The sequence below is a fragment of the Felis catus genome, chromosome X (genome assembly GCF_018350175.1).
Source record: "Felis catus isolate Fca126 chromosome X, F.catus_Fca126_mat1.0, whole genome shotgun sequence".
NCBI classification, from domain to species: Eukaryota; Metazoa; Chordata; class Mammalia; order Carnivora; family Felidae; genus Felis; species Felis catus.
In genome coordinates this window covers 17669626-17688168 of record NC_058386.1, presented here as the reverse complement: position 1 = coordinate 17688168, position 18543 = coordinate 17669626, and the positions used below count along the sequence as shown (strand labels likewise).

Here is an 18543-nt window from a genome sequence, read left to right as displayed (position 1 = left end):
GACTCTAAACCCGTATCTTTTCGTAATAACACTGAATGTAAATGGATTAAATGTGCCAACCAAAAGACATAGGGTATCAGAATGGATAAAAAAAACAAGACCCATCTATTTGCTGTCTACAAGAGACTCATTTTAGACCTGAGGACAGCTTCAGATTGAAAGTGAGGGGATGGAGAACTATTTATCATGCTACTGGAAGTCAAAAGGAAGCTGGAGTAGCCATACTTATATCAGACAAACTAGATTTTAAAGGCTGTAACAAGAGATGAAGAAGGGCATTATATAATAATTACAGGGTCTATCCATCAGGAAGAGCTAACAATAATAAATGTCTATGCACTGAATATGGGAGGGAGTCCCCAAATATATAAAACAATTCATCACAAACATAAGCAACTTTATTGATAATAATGTGGTAATTGCAGGGGACTTTAATACCCCACTTACAACAATGGATAGATCAGCTAGACACAGGATCAATAAGGAAATAAGGGCCCTGAATGATATATTGGATCAGATGGACTTGACAGATATATTTAGAACTCTGCATCCCAAAGCAACAGAATATACTTTCTTCTCGAGTGAACATGGAACATTCTCCAAGATAGATCACATACTGGGTCACAAAACAGCCCTTCATAAGTATACAAGAATTGAGATCATACCATGCACACTTTCAGACCACAATGCTATGAAACTTGAAATCAACCACAGGAAAAAGTCTGGAAAACCTCCAAAAGCATGGAGGTTAAAGAATACCCTACTAAAGAATGAAAGGGTCAACCAGGTAATTAGAGAAGAAATTAAAAAATATATGGAAACAAGTGAAAATTAAAATACAACAATCCAAATGCTTTGGGATGCAGCGAAGGCAGTCCTGAGAGGAAAATACATTGCAATCCAGGCCTATCTCAAGAAACAAGAAAAATGCCAAATATAAAATCGAACAGCACACCTAAAGGAAATAGAAGGAGAACAGCAAAGTACCCCAAACCCAGCAGAAGAAGAGAAATAATAAAGTTCAGAGCAGAAATAAACAATATAGAATCTAAAAAAACTGTAGAGCAGATCAATGAAATAAGTTGATTATTTAAAAAATAAAATTGATAACCTCTAGCCAGGCTTCTCAAAAAGAAAAGGGAGATGACCCAAATAGATAAAATCATGAATGAAAATGGAATTATTACAACCAATCCCTCAGAAATACAACCAATTATCAGGGAATACTATGAAAAATTATATGCCAACAAACTGGACAACCTGGAAGAAATGGACAAATTCCTAAGCACCCACACACTTCCAAAACTCAAACAGGAAGAAATAGAAAACTTGAACAGACCTATAACCAGCAAAGAAATTGAATCAGTTATCAAAAATCTCCCAACAAATAAGAGTCCAGGACCAGATGGCTTCCCAAGGGAATTCTACCAGACATTTATTTTTTTTTTAATTTTTTTTTCAACATTTTTTATTTATTTTTGGGACAGAGAGAGACAGAGCATGAATGGGGGAGGGGCAGAGAGAGAGGGAGACACAGAATCGGAAACAGGCTCCAGGCTCTGAGCCATCAGCCCAGAGCCTGACGCGGGGCTCGAACTCACGGACCGCGAGATCGTGACCTGGCTGAAGTTGGACGCTTAACCGACTGCGCCACCCAGGCACCCCTCTACCAGACATTTAAAGCAGAGATAATACCTATCCTTCTCAAGCTGTTCCAAAAAATAGAAAGGGAAGGAAAACTTCCAGACTCATTCTATGAAGCCAGCATTAGTTTGATTCCTAAACCAGACAGAGACCCAGGAAAAAAGAGAACTACAGGCCAATATCCCTGATGAATATGGATGCAAAAATTCTCAATAACATAATAGCAAATCGAATTCAACAGCATATATAAAGAATTATTCACAATGATCAAGTGGGATTCATTCCTGGGCTACAAGGCTGGTTCAACATTCGCAAATCAGTCAATGTGATACATCACATTAATGAAAGAAAAGATAAGAACCATATGATCCTGTCAATCGATGCAGAAAAAGCATTTCACAAAATTGAAAAAGCATCCTTTCTTAATAAAAACCCTCAAGAAAGTCAGGATAGAAGTAACATACTTAAAGATCATAAAAGCCATTTATGAAAAGCCCACAGCGAATATCATCCTCAATGGGGAAAAGCTGAGAGCTTCCCCGAGATCAGGAACACGACAGGGATGTCCACTCTCACCGCTGTTGTTTAACGTAGTGTTGAAAGTTCTAGTATCAGCAATCAGATACCAAAGGAAATCAAAGGCATCAAAATTGGCAATGATGAAGTCAAGCTTTCACTTTTTCAAGATGATGATACTATATATGTAAAACCCGATAGACTCCACCAAAAGTCTGCTAGAACTGATACATCAATTTAGCAAAGTCACAGGATACAAAATTAACGTACAGAAATCAGTTGCATTCTTATACACTAATAATGAAGCAACAGAAAGACAAATAAAGAAACTGATCCCATTCACAATTGCACCAAGAAGCACAAAATACCTAGGAATAAATCTAACCAAAGATGTAAAAGATCTGTATGCTGAAAACTATAGAAAGCTTACGAAGGAAATTGAAGAAGATACAAAGAAATGGAAGAACATTCCGTGTTCATGGATTGGAAGAATAAATATTGTTAAAATGTCAATACTACCCAAAGCAATCTGCACATTCAATGCAACCCCAATCAAAATTGCACCAGCATTCTTCTCGAAGTTAGAACAAGCAATCCTAAAATTTGTATGGAACCACAAAAGACCCTGAATAGCCAAAGTAATATTAAAGAAGACCAAAGCAGGAGGCATCACAATCCCAGACTTTAGCCTCTACTACATAGCTGTAATCATCAAGACAGCATGGTATTGGCACAAAAACAGACACATGGACCAATGGAATAGAATAGAGACTCGAGAACTGGACCCACAAAAGTATGGCAACTAATCTTTGACAAAGCAGGAAAGAATATCCAATGGAAAAAAAGACAGTCTCTTTAACAAATGGTGCTGAGAGAACTGGACAGCAACATGCAGAAGAATGAAACTAGACCACTTTCTTACACCATTCACAAAAATAAACTCAAAGTGGATAAAGGATCTGAATGTGAGACAGGAAACCATCAAAACCCTAGAGGGGAAAGCAGGAAAAAACCTTTCTGACCCTAGCCGCAGCAATTTCTTACTTGACACATCCCCAAATGCAAGGGAATTAAAAGAAAAAATGAACTATGGGGGTCTCATCAAGATAAAAAGCTTCTGCACTGCAAAGGAAACAATCAACAAAACTAAAAGGCAACCTACGGAATGGGAAAAGATATTTGCAAATGACGTATCAGACAAAGGGCTAGTATCCAAAATCTATAAAGAGCTCACCAAACTCCACACCCAAAAAACAAATAACCCAGTGAAGAAATGGGCAGAAAACATGAATAGACACTTCTCTAAAGAAGACATCCAGATGGCCAACAGGCACATGAAAAGATGCTCAATGTCACTCCTCATCAGGGAAATACAAATCAAAACCACACTCAGATATCACCTCACGCCAGTCAGAGTGGCCAAAATGAACAAATCAGGAGACTATAGATGCTGGAGAGGATGTGGAGAAACGGGAACCCTCTTGCACTGTTGGTGGGAATGCAAACTGGTGCAGCTGCTCTGGAAAACACTGTGGAGGTTCCTCAAAAAATTAAAAATAGATCTACCCTAAGACCCAGCAATAGCACTGCTAGGAATTTACCCAAGGGATACAGGAGGGCTGATGCACAGGGGCACTTGTACCCCAATGTTTATAGCAGCACTTTCAACAATAGCCAAATTATGGAAAGAGCCTAAATGTCCATCAACTGAAATTGTGGTTTATATACACAATGGAATACTGCTTGGCAACGAGTAAGAATGAAATCTGGCCATCGGTAGCAAAGTGGATGGAATTAGAGAGTATTATGCTAAGTGAAATAAGTCATACAGAGAGAGACAGATACTATATGTTTTCACTCTTATGTGGACCCTAGAAACTTAACAGAAGACCATGGGGAAGGGGAAGGAAAAAAAAAGTTTGAGAGGGAGGGAGCCAAAGCATAAAAGACTCTTAAAAACTGAGAATAAACTGAAGGTTGATGGGAGGTGGGAGGGAGGGGAAAGTGGGTGATGGGTATTGAGTAGGGCACCTGTTGGGATGAGCACTGGGTGTTGTATGGAAACCAATTTGAGAATAAATTTCATATTAAAAAAATTAAAATTAAAATTAAAAACAAAACAAAAAAACAAAAAAAATAAAGTTAGAGTCCATTTAAAAAAAAGAGAGGAACCTAATCAATCAACCTGTAATGTAACATTGACTCTATAGCCATTAGCACCTATAAAACATTAATTTGTCTCTTTATATATAATACATTTCAAATAGTTTTTTTTAGAAAAGGTCAGAATAATTTAAAAAGGATAATACAGTTGTTATAAATAAAAATATGAAGGCAAAGTAAAAATACTTTGAAGCCTTCAAAATTTAAGATAATACTCAAATTACTTTTTTAAATGCAACTCAAGAATTAGAGAATAAAAAATCTTCTGGACAAAACCTGGAAGGATACCCTGAGAGAACTCCTTAACTGAAACCTAAGGGAAATTGTTGAATTTTTATCTTGAATGGGTGTTGTACTTTGTTAGATGCTTTTTCTGCAACTATTGAAATGATCATAGGGTTCTTATCCTTTCTTCTATTAATGTCCTGTATTAGGTTGATTGATTTGCTAATATTATACCACCCTAGAAACCCAAGAATAAATTCCACTTGACCATGGTGAATGATTTTTTTAATCGTACTGCTGGATTCTATCTCCTAGCATTTTATTGAGAATTTTCGCAACTATGTTCATGAAAGATATTGGCCTATAGGTTTCTTTTTTTAGTGGAGTCTTTGTGTGGTTTTGGTATCAGGGTAACACTGGCCTCATATAATGAATTTGGAAGTTTTCCTTCTTTTCTAGCTTTTGGAATAATTGAGAAGAATAGGTATTAGCTATTCTTTTAATGTTTGATAGATTTCACATGTAAAGCATCGGGCCCTGGACTTTTGTTTGTTAGGAGTTTCTTGATTGCTGATACAGTGTCCTTGCTGGTTATCGGTCTGTTCAAGTTTTCTATTTCTTCCTGTTTCAGTTTAGGTAGTTATATGTTTCTAGGAATTTTTCCATTTGTTCCAAGTTGTCCAATTTGTTGGCATATAGTTTCTCATCATATTCTCTTATAATTGTATTTCTGTGGTGTTGGTTGTTATTTCTCCCCTCATTTGTGATTTTATTTGTGTCTTTTTTCTTTTTGATACGTCTGGATAGAGGTTTATCATTTTTATTGATGTTTTTCAGAGAACCAGCTCCTGGTTTCATTGATCTGTTGTTTTTTTAGTTTCTGTGTCATTTATTTTGGCTCTATTCTGTATGATTTCCTTCCTTCTTCTGGCTTTAGGCTTCATTTTTTGTTCTTTTTCTAGCTCCTTTAGGTGCAAGGTTAGACTGTTTCTTTGAGATTTTTCATGCCTCTTGAGCTACGCTTGTATTGCTATATACTTCCCTCTTAGGACTGCTTTGTTGGACTCCTTTGTTTTCATTTTCATGTTTCCATGTAGTTTTAAATTTTTTCTTTGGTTTTCTGGTTAACCCATTTGCTGTTTGGTAGCATGTTGTTTAACCTGCATGTATTTGTGGTCTTTTCAAATTATTTTCTAGTTGACTTTTAGTTTTACAGTGTTGTGGTCAGAACAGGTGCATGGTATAATTTCAATCTCTTTGTACTTGTTTAGATCCATTTTGTGATCTTATATGTGATCTATTCTGGAGAATGTTCCCTATTCAATTAAGATGAATGTATATTCTGCTGGTTTAGGATGGAATGCTCTGAATATATCTATTAAGTCTATGTAGTCCAGTGTGCCATTCAAAGCCACTGTTTCTTTGTTTTTCTGTTCAGATGATCTCTTCATTGGTATAAATGGGCTGCTAACATCACCTAGTATTACTGTGTCATCTGCTAGGTTGTTTTATGTTTGTTATTAATTGTTTTATATATGTAGGTGGTCCCATTTGGATGCATAAATACTCACATTGTTATTATATCTTTTTGTTGGCTTGTCCCCTTGAGGACTATATAGTGCCCTTCTTTGTCTCTTTTTACAGTCTTGTTTTAAAGTCTCGTTTGTTCAATAGAAGTATTGCTACTCCAGCTTTCTTTTGAGATCCATTTGTACAATAAATTGTTCTCTGCCCCCTCAATGTCAATTTACAAGTTTCTTTAGGTCTAAAATGAGTCTCTTGTAGGCAGCATATAGATGGCTCTTGTTTTTTTTATCCATTTTGACACCTTATGTCTTTTGATTGGAGCAGTTCACTTACATTCAAAGTAATAAGCGGTAGATACAAATCTATTTAGTTCCATTTTATTACCTGTTTTCTCATTGTTTTTGGAGATTTTCTCTGATCTTTTCTTGTCTTTGTCATTTTTGGTCTCTCCTTTTCACTCAGAGTCTCCTCTAATATTTCTTGCATGGCTGGTTTAGTGGTCATGAATGCCTTTAGTTTTTGTTTGTCTGGGAAACTCTTCATTCTTCTTTCTACTCTGATAGCCTTGCTGGATAGAGTATTCTTGGCTGCAGATTTTTCCTATTCAGCACTTTGAATACATCATGCCATTGCCTTCTGGCCTCCTAAGTTTCTGCTAGGAAATTTCCAGCTACCTCTATGGGTGTTTCCTTGTAAGTTAGGGACTTACTTGCTACTTTTAAGATTTTTTTCTTTATCACTATATTTTGCAATTTAATTACAATACATCTTGGTGTTGGCCTGCTTTTGTTGATCTTGATGAGAGTTCTCTGTGCCTCCTGTATCTGGATGTCCATTTCCTTATCCAAATTAGGGAAGTTTTCAGTTATTATTTATTCAAGTAAATTTTCTGCCCCCTTTTCTCTCTTCTTCTTCTAGGACTCCTATAATATGAATGTTATTAAATTTGATGGGATCACTGATTCCCTAAATCTATTCTTATGTTGCATAATCCTTCTCTCTTTTGTTCAGTTTCATTCTTTCCTATTACTTTGTGGTCTAGGTCACTAATTCATTCCTCTGCTTCTTCCAGCCTGCTGTTCATTTCATCAGGCCTCTTTCCAATCCTGTTTACTGCATTTTTTTCATCTCCGATTCTTTTTAACTCTTTTATCTTTGTGGTAAGGGTCTCACTGATGTCTTCTATTCTCAAGCCCAGTGAGTCGCCTTAGGATTATTATTTTAAATTCTCCAACAGGCATGTTACTTTTATTGGTTTCACTTAGATATCTGGCAGTGGACTTATCTTGTTCTTTCTTTGGGGATCAATTCCTCCATCTTAGCCTTTTGTCTCAGTCTCTGTCTTCTCTGTGTTAGAAAAGCCAATATGTCTCCTGCCCTTGAAAGTAATGGCCTTATGAAGAAGAGGTCAAGTAGTGTCCATATCTTGGTGCTTCAGGGGGTGTCTGGTGTATGATGCATGTACTCTGCTGTTGTGTTTTGGCTGCTCTATCCTCAGGCCAGTCATCTGCATAGGCTCTTCTTGCCTACTGTGGGCAGTGTTTGGTCCCTGGCCTGAATGTGACAAATTTTAACTAGGTGTGCTCTAGTCTGCTTGTGAAATGAGACCTGACACTAGCTCCACCAGAACTGAGGCCTGGCAAGGCTCTCTGGTTGGGCAACATGGTGGGGGCAGGGGTTTATGCTGGTCTTCTGGGGCAGGAGCCCACTGTGTAGGGACTGAGGCAAGCTTGACTGAGGAGGGCAGCCCCACTAGGATGCAGGGGGTGGGTAGGGCTTGGTATAAGCAAGTTAGGCAGCCAATGTTCATTCTTCACTACTTCCTGCAAGTATTCTGGGTTTATATTGAGGGATGGGCAAGGGAAATGGTACCAGCCAGCTCCTTTGTTTCTGGGGAGACAGCTCTGTGAAAGCTGCCTCTCAGGGATACACTCTGAGTGAATACTTTCTCCCCTGTCTACCCCACGTGTTCCTCAGATCATTGTTTCCATGCTGTCTACCCCTGGGTTGTTTGCCTACCTTCTCTTCAGGAGCAGTAGAGTGCCCTCTGGACCCTATCACAGCCAAGCCTGCTGACCTTTAAAACTTCGGGATTTAAGCCCTGCTGTTTTCAAGAAGTCATGAAATTCAGCCCCTCTTATTTTCCAAGACAATGCCTTTGGGAAAATGTTTTTCTTGTGTGTTCCCATGTGATTCTCTCTCTCTAGTCTTTCTCCATGACCAGGGCTCCTGCCCCTCTACAGCACTGCCATTTGTTTCTCACCTAAACCACATCTCCACACTTCCTATGTTCCTTGATGTAGTAGTCTCTTTTCTCCCTTTAGTGGTGGAGTTTGTTCTATCCATCTTCAGGTCAATTTCTGAGGTATTTAGGATGATTTAATAGTTATCAAGTTGTGTTCTTGGGACAAGACAAGGCTAGGGACCTCCTACTCTGCCACCATCTTCCTCTCCTGCCTATTCTCTCAACTTTTAAAAAGTGCAGATTTATTCATTACAGACTTGCTTTTTACTGGATATGCATGGGGAAATTATGTATTATTACTGATATAGAAAGGACTACATCACGAAAACAAAAGCTTAGCCCTGAAATGTAGTTAGCTATTTTCTTTGTCCTATATGTTACCTATTTGTTTGCCAGGAAACAATTGTGGCTACGCTGATTTAACACAGCCAGTCTATTCGTACTGTTCTTCCTTTTAATTATATGCATGTGAAAGCACAGGAAAGAAAGAAATGAAGGATATATTTAACATTTTAGAAGATCACATTTGCTATATCCTCACTAGTAGCAAATTCTCTAAACACTTAACAAAATATTCAATATTGGCACCACACATTTTACAATGTCAATGCTATTTTACTCAGAGCTCTTAATTTGATTGCATCACATAGCAGGTGTTTAGGTTTTATAATACTTTGCTTTATAAATATGAGTGAGTCGTAAAAAGATTGCTTTAATGAATATTTTTTAGAAATGAATTATTTTGAGATGAACGAACCAAGCAATTATGTTGCAAAGAAACAAATCCTAGCAATTTCAGACATCTAAATTTTCATGCAAAATACCTATTATATGAAAAGTAAATGAAGAATCAAATGGAAGCTGTTCTTATCCTGTCATAAACGATCCACTTACACTTCCCAATAACAAGGTGTATTGTCAGAGCATAAATTAAGGGCTATACATTAAGCTATATATTTTGTTTATGCTTACTCTTGCAGTTAATATACAAAGCTCTCTATTGAGGCATACTAAATGAGAGCATAACAGCAGGAAAGAGTTAACATACCTCCAAATCATGAACAGCTTACTTCTTTCTAGAATAACATGGTACAAACAATATAGCTGGTGTTTAAATAAATACATGTTGCATGAATGAACATGTTACTAAAGAAACCTTTGATTTTCATCAACTGCCATAACATTTATTCCCCATCAGTACTAACTTTAAAATAAGACAGATGAAAATATTCCATAGCTTGAAAGAAACAAAGAAATTTGGTGAATTTTTTGTGTCTTCCTTATATTAGGAACAGAAACTTCAGAGTCAGAGGCAAGAGAAAAATTTACAGTTCTCTGGAAAACGGCAGAGAACTTCATTCAGTAAGATAACATTAATTTAATATCTTCTCCATGTAAGCACCGGGCAGAAAGCATACTGAAGAACCAAAATAACCCATCTAAGTGAAAAATTATAATGTGATACAAAATGTAAGTTGCCTTTCTTCCTTTCACTTCCCTCTCTGCACCAACCAAATCAAAATTCTCATTTTTCTCTGAATACTTCATACTCTTTCACATTTCTGTATTTACATGATATTTCTTCTGCCTAGATAACTTTTCCCCGACTTTTTGTCTGGCAAACATCTACTCATCCTGCAAGTCCCAAAGCAAATCCCACCTACATTTCCTGGATCTCTGGATTCATTATTTCCTTCTGCAATCCTCTGGGATTTTAAAAAATCTGTATTATCTTTTAATGACTATTGTCTTATTTACTGGACCATATACATCTTAGGAGCATGGACTGTGCCTTTTTCATCTTTGTAATTCCCATGGCATCACTGTTTGATCATGAATATATAATTGTTAAAATAAGAAATAAAACCAGTAGATGTAAGGAAAAAGTAGAAAGCCAGTAGAGACATTAAAGTTTCAAAGAGATATTTCACAATACCCCATTCCCAACAGCACACCTCCTGGTCTAGTCAACTCAGCTTGCTGATGAGGGATCTCATCCCCTAATTTTATAATGGTATGTAGAAGTAAATCAGAATTCACTGCCTAGAAATTTACTTTAAATTCACTGGAAAATATCCGTTCGCATAAATTAGAAGGTATCTGCACTTCTAACTTCCTGATGTATAGTCATTAGGAAGTGGTAGAAGGGAAGTTTGATATTTGACCTCCTTGGGGAATGTAACCAATTTATTGCTGAATAAACACAGAAAGAATGAATTTAATGTGTTTTTTCCCCAAGAAAATGATGCAACACTGTAGTGCTTAAACCCAGAAGTGTGGAGGAATTAAAACTCAGCATATGAAGAGATTTACCACAGCTCCATGGTGAGAACATTGAAATAGTCTAAACATATATCTCTGATGCCATCTTTCTTTTTTTTTAAATTTTTTTAACGTTTATTGATTTTTTGATAGAGACAGAGCATGAGTGGGGGAGGGGCAGAGAGAGAGAGAGAGGGATACACAGAATCCGAAGCAGGCTCCAGGCTCTGAACTGACAGCACAGAGCCTGACGCGGGGCTTGAACTCACAGACTGTGAGATCATGACCTGAGCCGAAGTCGGATGCTCAACTGACTGAGCCACCTAGGTGCCCCTCTGATGTCATCTTTCTAAGTAAGTTTAGGTCAGCAGAGATTGTTAATAACCCAAACTCCAAAGCCTGTAGGTTCAGACTATTTGTGGGTAGAATTGTAATCATCAATCTTATTTCCTTCTTCAAACTGACAGTGTAAAGTTCAGCACGTGAGTGGTTCATCTGTGGAGTCCTGCTTATGAGATATAACACCCTGAACTCTGACACACCCAATTACTTACTGTTATAAAAGATGTGGCAGATAGAGGACTGCTAGATGGTGTGCTCATGTCCAAGCCACTTCCAGTGCACCTTCATGGCCACACTGACTCATATTTGGAGACTAGTATGCAAAACCATGGAAGACTCTTACCTTACCCTGAGTACCATCTCTTATATCCAGCATAATTTCTGTGATCTGATTCTGATAAGGGATAGAGTGCAAGTACATGCTCGAGTCTAAACTGATTTCTCTTATCTCAGCAATAGGAAAATAAGAAGATCCCCAAACTATCATGTGAAAAATGTCTCAAGACTTTTACAATGCCACTTTCAAAAAATATTTATTCAGCATCTACTATTGCCAGGGATCTGTGGTATACACGAGGTGTTTAATAAGCATAGTTACTTTTGCCACAAAGCTTACAATCTAGCAGATGAAACAGACATTAAACTGACAAATGTGGAATTACAAAATGAGATGAAGGTTAAAAGAATAACGGTAAGGGGCTAATTTTAGAACAGTCAATGGTGAGAGAATAATTAGAATGTCTTTTTGAGGAAATGACAATTAAGGTTAAGACTGAGATGTCTAAGTGGAAGGTAATATTCAATCAATCTGGTTTCACATTGTAATCTTTTTTAGAAACTGTTTTCAGTCAGGTCTTTTTTTTTTTTTTTTTAACTAGGCTCCACACCCAATGTAGGGCTTGAACTCATGACCCTGAGGATCAATAGTCACATGCTCTACCAACTGAGACAGCCAGGCACCCCTCAATCACGTTTTTACTTGCTCATTCTAATGGCTTTTAGTGAAATTTGATATTATTGATGTTCCTTAATGAAAAGTACTCCCCATTGCTTTTCTGACAATTCTTTTGAAGTTATCTTCCCGCTTTTCTGACCACACCATAAGCCTCCCCTGCAGCTTCCTCTTCTTCCTTCCCAGCCCAAATGTGGAGCTGAGTCCTTTGTTCATTATATTCTACAGACCCTCCTTGGGTAGATCTGCTCTTTCTCTATGGATTCAATCCTTATTTCCTGGAGACTCCTAAATCTCTATCTTTAGCCACTTCTCAACCTCCAATTTCGTTTGTTCAACTATGTGATGAGCATTTCTTCATGGATAACTCAGAGATGTCTCAAATTCAACAAATCTAAAACTCAATTTATATTCCCAGCTAAATCTATTCTTGATACTACTGTCCATCTTCATTATTGCAAAATCATCTACTCTATCTCTGCAGCTAGAAAGCATGGAATCTTTCTCAACTCCCTTTATCTCATCCCTCATATTCACCACATCTTCTCTATTCCTGTTCCACATCCTTAGTTTAAGCCCTACTGGTAGCCTAAGTAGAGTATTTTACACATTACCAAACAGTTCACCTGGTCTTCAGATTATGCCCACTCCATCCCATCCTTTTCACTACCATCAGTTACCTTTTTAAAATAAGTATTCGATCATTCCTACATGGTTTTCCAATATCCACAAAAGAAAGTACAAATCTCTTACCATGATGTTTAGGTACTTTATAGTCTGGGCCTATTCTATATTTTATAGCCTAATCTTCTGCCAATGTTTCCCATGTATTTTTGTCCTCTCAAAAAGTTAACCACAGTTCAAACCTACCAGGTATGCTCTTTATTGTGTGTGCCTGTGTAGGTGTTGTTTTACCTACATGGAAACCCCTTTGTTCTTGTTCTTCCAAACACATGCTCATCTTACTCTAGGATGCTTTTGCAATATGAACCCATCTACCATAGTCAAAGCTAGCTATTTTCTCTTCTGTGCCCTCATAATACTTAGCTTATACTTTTATTTTGGTAATTATACTATAGTATTGTGATTGTGTGCTACTCTCCACCCCTAAGGCTCTTCAAGAGGGCAGGAACTTACATCTGACACACAAGTCCTGGGAGTATTAACTGACAATTGAATTTTTAAGAATTATCTACTCATTTCTTATTAATTATCATCTTAATAGTTAACTACTTATTGAATGCCTACTGTGGGCCAGGCACTGAATTAGGCACTATATAAACACTATCTCATTTGCTTTTCACAACACATCCAAAAGGCAGTTGTTATTATCAACATTTTAAATAAAAAACTAAGGTTGTGATGAAATTACTTGCCCACAAGTGTCAGTAACTGAGCCAAATGTCAATCACAGATGATTATATTACAAGACTCACGTTTTCTTTCTCACTGTAGCTCTAGCCCCCTTGCAACTATCTACAAAAATTTAAAATTAATCTGGTGTCACCTTACCCAACATGGAAAAAAAATGTTCCTTTCAGAATATATAATGTGTTATCAGACTCCTGAAGGATTATTTTGACATTGATTTCTCTTGTAAGTTGACAAAATAGACCATATAATGTATAATATTCAATTTTTATTGGAGGTACACATTTAGAACATTCAAATAATTTGATTATTTTAACAATGATGTTTCTAATAGGATTTCTTAATATTTGTGACACTAAATCAAAACTTTCAGAGGGGAATGGACTTTATAACTGATCATATTCACCTGCATACCCCAAATGATGCTGTGAACACTTCCTTGGTGAGCTCTAACATATGGTTTTGAAGTAACTAAATGTAATGTCACTAGTTGGGTTATAAGCCTCTTTAATTTGTAATTTGGCACTATATAATATACCAAATTTAATGAAGGAGGAAAATACCACTTCTAGTCAGTTGAGAATTAGGAGAGTTATAAATTTTTAAAAAATTAAATTATTTTAAATAGAGAAGAAAAAAGAAGGGAAGAAACAAAAAAAGGGAAAAAATTTTAAATGAAATAAAACAAGTTTCAATTTCCACCAGTTAATATCCTTACCAGTGCACACAGAAGATCAACTGCTTCCAAGATCAATTCCTGATGGCCAATGCGGCTGACCCCCAGATCTTCTAGTTCCTGATGTGTAATGCGCAGCAGCTGGTCTCCACTGATCTTCTCCCTCTCAAAGTTCTTAATATACTGCTGCAAACAATCATCAAGACCTACAAAAGAAAAAATATGGAAGACAAGAATGAAACAAACAGTTTAGCCAAATAGAAAAAATAAAATAAGCATTAACTCCTACCAAGTAACAAGTTAACTCCATTTCAACTCTGGACTAGTCCACTTTTTTCCAACCTACATCTTGGCTGCAGGAGGAAAAAAAAACCCACTTCATCATATCCCTAGTTGTTAGGCTCCTATTTGAATTTTACTCAGTAATTACTGGAAATCTTTAACTCACTTAAGCAGCTCTCTTTGTTGCTTATTTCATAAAGTGTGTTAGTAAGCAGATTGTGCCCACTTCTAAACTTATCTGCACCTCACTCCCCCTTTCTTCTTCAACTCCACTGCAGAGGGAGAGGCATCTTTCTTCCTATATAAGACTTATTGATCTTCCTGTGCTCTGGAATCCCATCTTCTGCCACATTAACATTACTTCAACAATTAAAAAATTAAACACTCTATTTCAACCATTTCCTAGCCAATGACTCCTATATTCGAACCTCTGCTATCTTAAAAAACAAAATAAACAAAACAAAAACTTTTCCTTGTTTTCTTTGATCCTGTGTTCCCCACTAGTTTGTTCTTCCCTACACAGCCAAGCCCCTTACCTCCCTCCCTACACCTGCAATAAACTCCCTAATCCACTAACATTTGGATTTCATCCAAATCCAAAAGTGGAATCCAGAGTGGATACATTTTTCAGGATTACTCAGGGCACTTCATAAGTGATTAGCTTGGCTACAGATTGGGTCAGCATCAATTGCCTATGAATTTCATACATATGATACAAATGATGAACAAATGATGAACTGGAGTAACAAGATTACTTCTCTCTAGATTTTTAAGTAAGAGATACCAAGAAAATGAGGCAACTAGCAAAAACTAACAGGTCTTGATTTTAAATCAGGCCATCTAGATTAAATATCGTCCATCTAGATTAAACCAGTTTTATGGGTTTTTTGCTGAGTCACTCACTATCCCCTCCAATTCATCTTCCCCAACATAAAAATTCTTTAAAAAAATTTTAAGTTTATTTATTTATTTTGAGAGACAGAGAGAGAGAGAAAGAGTGAGAGAGAGAGAGAGGAAGTGAGAGGAAGTGTGAGGAGGGGCACACAAAGAAGGAGAGAGAGAGTATACCAAGCAGGCTCTGTGCTAACAGCAGGGCTCAAATTCACAAACCAGGAGCTGAGCTAAAACCAAGAATCAGACTCTTAACCAATTAAGCAACCCAGGTGCCCCTAAAAATTTTTGTCATTTTTTTCCTCAAAACTTTTCAGTTTCCTCATATTTATGATGGAATAAAATCTGAACTCCTGTATATAGTGTTCAAGGCCCTTTCTGATCTGGACCTTGCCTTCCTATACAGACTCCACACTTCCCAATCTCCCAGTCTACAGATCTCCATTACAAAAATGTCAACATTGTATTAAATTTTGTTCTCATCTCTGTGTGCCCAATACATAGCCTGGAAATTCCTTGAAGTTTGGCAGTGTATCTTCTAAATGAAAACCCAGGACTGAGCACAGTGGCTAACACAGAGTAGGGCTCAATAAGTGTAAAATGAACAAATCAGATGTGTAATTTTATGCTATATCACCTGGTTGGGGAAAATCAGGAACATTTTATTTTATTTTTTTTAATATGAAAATTATTGCCAAATTGGTTTCCATATAACACCCAGTGCTCATCCCAACAGGTGCCCTCCTCAATGCCCATCACCCACTTTCCCCCCCTCCCACCCCTCCATCAACCCTCAGTTTACTCTCAGTTTTTAAGAGTCTCTTATGGTTTGCCTCCCTCCAGAACATTTTAAATAAGAGCTAAATCTAAAATCAAGAGTGGAGAGAAAGAACATTTGGTACATGGCATTTTGAGGCACTCATGTCTTGATACATTGCAGAATAATATGAGACAAAATGTTATTATTTTGAGTGGATTTTTCTAGATTCTTCTATGTAAAGGAATGATAAAAGATCTCCTAGAGCACCAATGCCACCAACATCATCATTAAGGTTACAGACCAAGTCACATAATATGTGGCAGTGTAGAAATAAGGGAGAGAGGCTTATCTTACATCTCATTAACTGGTGCCTAAGTTAACTATCAAGGCATACTACTCCATAATATAGCATTTTGGCTCCCATATTTAAAATGTAAAATATATGACAAATATACAGCTAGGATATTATAATACAATTATAGTAATCCCACTTTGTGATAATATGCATATTTATAAACCAAAAGGTACTTTTATGTACACTTTTTTCTTACTTGAATTACAAATAATTAATGACCTTATAATTTTAGAGTTTTGACTGAAAGGCCAAAATCAACATCTGAAATCTGTATATGCATAAAATATGGCCCAAACAGGGAGGAGGGCACTTGTTGGGATGAGCACTGGGTGTTGTATGGAAACCCATTTGACAATAAATTATATTAAAATAAAAAAATAAAAATAAAAGTAAAAACAAAAAAAAATATGTGAAAAAAAGAAAGAAAATACGGCCCCAAAAGCTATCTACAAAAACCACAAAAATCAATACATTATAATATTGGGCTATAGGCCTGAATGTCATGATTCCAGAATCTATACAGCATACATGCAATAATTAAATCTCACTCACTCATACACAATTTTATTTAAAGTGGAACTGTCCCATTTTCAAGAATGAGAAATTCTTTAGGGATCATATGACTAGTCTTCAATACTCTAATATTTATTCACTAGATAAAATGAGAATATATACCAAATTTTAAAAATATTGTCTACCCTTTTTTTAAAGCTCTAATGTTGCATGAATTATTTACTCACTTTCCATCAAATTTTACTCTTTCTTGTTGACATATTTCTAAATAATTATAAGTAAAATTTATAACCTCTACTTAAAAATTCCTATTCTTCTTAAGAAAACATACAGAAAATAAATTTAGATCCATACTCTAAACCACACAAGTGTATCGTGAAGAAAATTGTGCATTTTTGTCAACTGAAACATTAAACTACATGCATTATTGTGTCTAAAGCGACACCCTAAAACCATTAAAAAGAATGCTTGAAATCATTACTATGACATGTGTCTCTGACTTTTTCAATGAATTACACTGCTTTCCATCATCTTTAGGGAAGAGGAATGAACATAATCATGGATCTAGAAACATGTTCCAAAAATAATGAAATATTTACAAAATGATGACATTTGAGAGATGTCTTAAGGATGTACACATTTCCACTAAAACAATGATATTCCAAAAGATTGAGTAAAATAAATTAATCCAGTATATTGTGGAAGTAGATACGGGAGGTGTAAATTATTACATTTAGTGTTCAAAATATTAAAAACCCATTTAAAATGGTATTAAGACGATGACTCTATTCCTACTACAGGAAATTTTACTTTATACACCATTTTATACATAATATATGTGCTCGTATCTATAAACTGAACACTCTCTAATATTTACAGCAAAAAATAAAAATGTAAATTCATTTGTTAGAGTTCTGTTGCCACTATTTACTGTGAAGAATAAAGATCGACATATGAAGATTTGTGAGGATTCTGTCCCTTCTGCAAAATAAGGTTAGGAAATTAAAACAAACACATATCAGTCCGATTTCCTTTTGCTTACTCAAATACATGAATGATAATTCGAGGCAGAAGATCCGTCTAGTTTTAGTCTAGTTTTCAGTCCCCTTATTTTACTTGACACTGCTTTTTTCCCAAGATCACCAATGACCAAAATCACACCAGACTCAAATGCCTCATTTACAATCTCATTCTCTATAAGCAAGTTATTTATCTATTTCTACAACCATTTTTACAGTCTTAGAACCATCTTAGAAGATTCCCCAATTTAATCTCTTATCTTGTCAGTTAGAAACATAATTTCTTCATTCAAAATAGCTCTTGCTCTGCCCTTTCATTTCTGATCTCATTGTCACCAGATTACTCATGCTGTACAGCCTGTCTTGATGCCCATCTACTCCCCCTGGCACCAGTCTGTTCAGTATATCACTGTCAGATCTCTAAAAACACTCTTTGATCAAGCCATTTCCCAACTGAAAAATATCAAGGACTCTTCCTGCCAAAAGGTTAAAATTCAAAAATGTTTAATTTTTAAGGCTTTTTTAAGGGAGAGGTCTTGGATATCATTATCACTTAGCATTCATGTATTAATTGCAACAACTACTACAAGACAATAAAAGCGTTCTATACATTATAAACAGCCAGAAAGTTCATATTACCATGTTTTTCTTCTATGCACAAGTAGTATATAATGATAATTGATCCAGCAAAAGACAATTCCCATTTAAGATTTTGTGATACTTCAAGCTCTGACGTCGCTCAGGTCATGATCTCGTGGTTCATGAGTTCGAGCCCCGCATCAGGCTCTGTGCTGACAGCT

The 18543-nt window shown here is 36.3% G+C and overlaps 1 protein-coding gene across 6 annotated transcripts in view; it reads right to left on the bottom strand.

The window, feature by feature from the left end:
- CNKSR2 (connector enhancer of kinase suppressor of Ras 2) overlaps window positions 1-18543 on the bottom strand; it is a 294573-nt gene that overhangs the window by 212704 nt on the left and 63326 nt on the right. For all 6 annotated transcript variants that reach the window (XM_011291630.4, XM_045051167.1, XM_045051168.1 and 3 more), the window contains exon 2: window positions 13966-14129. In XM_011291630.4, coding sequence (XP_011289932.1) covers window positions 13966-14129 — 164 coding nt within the window. The remainder of the gene's footprint in view (window positions 1-13965; window positions 14130-18543) is intronic.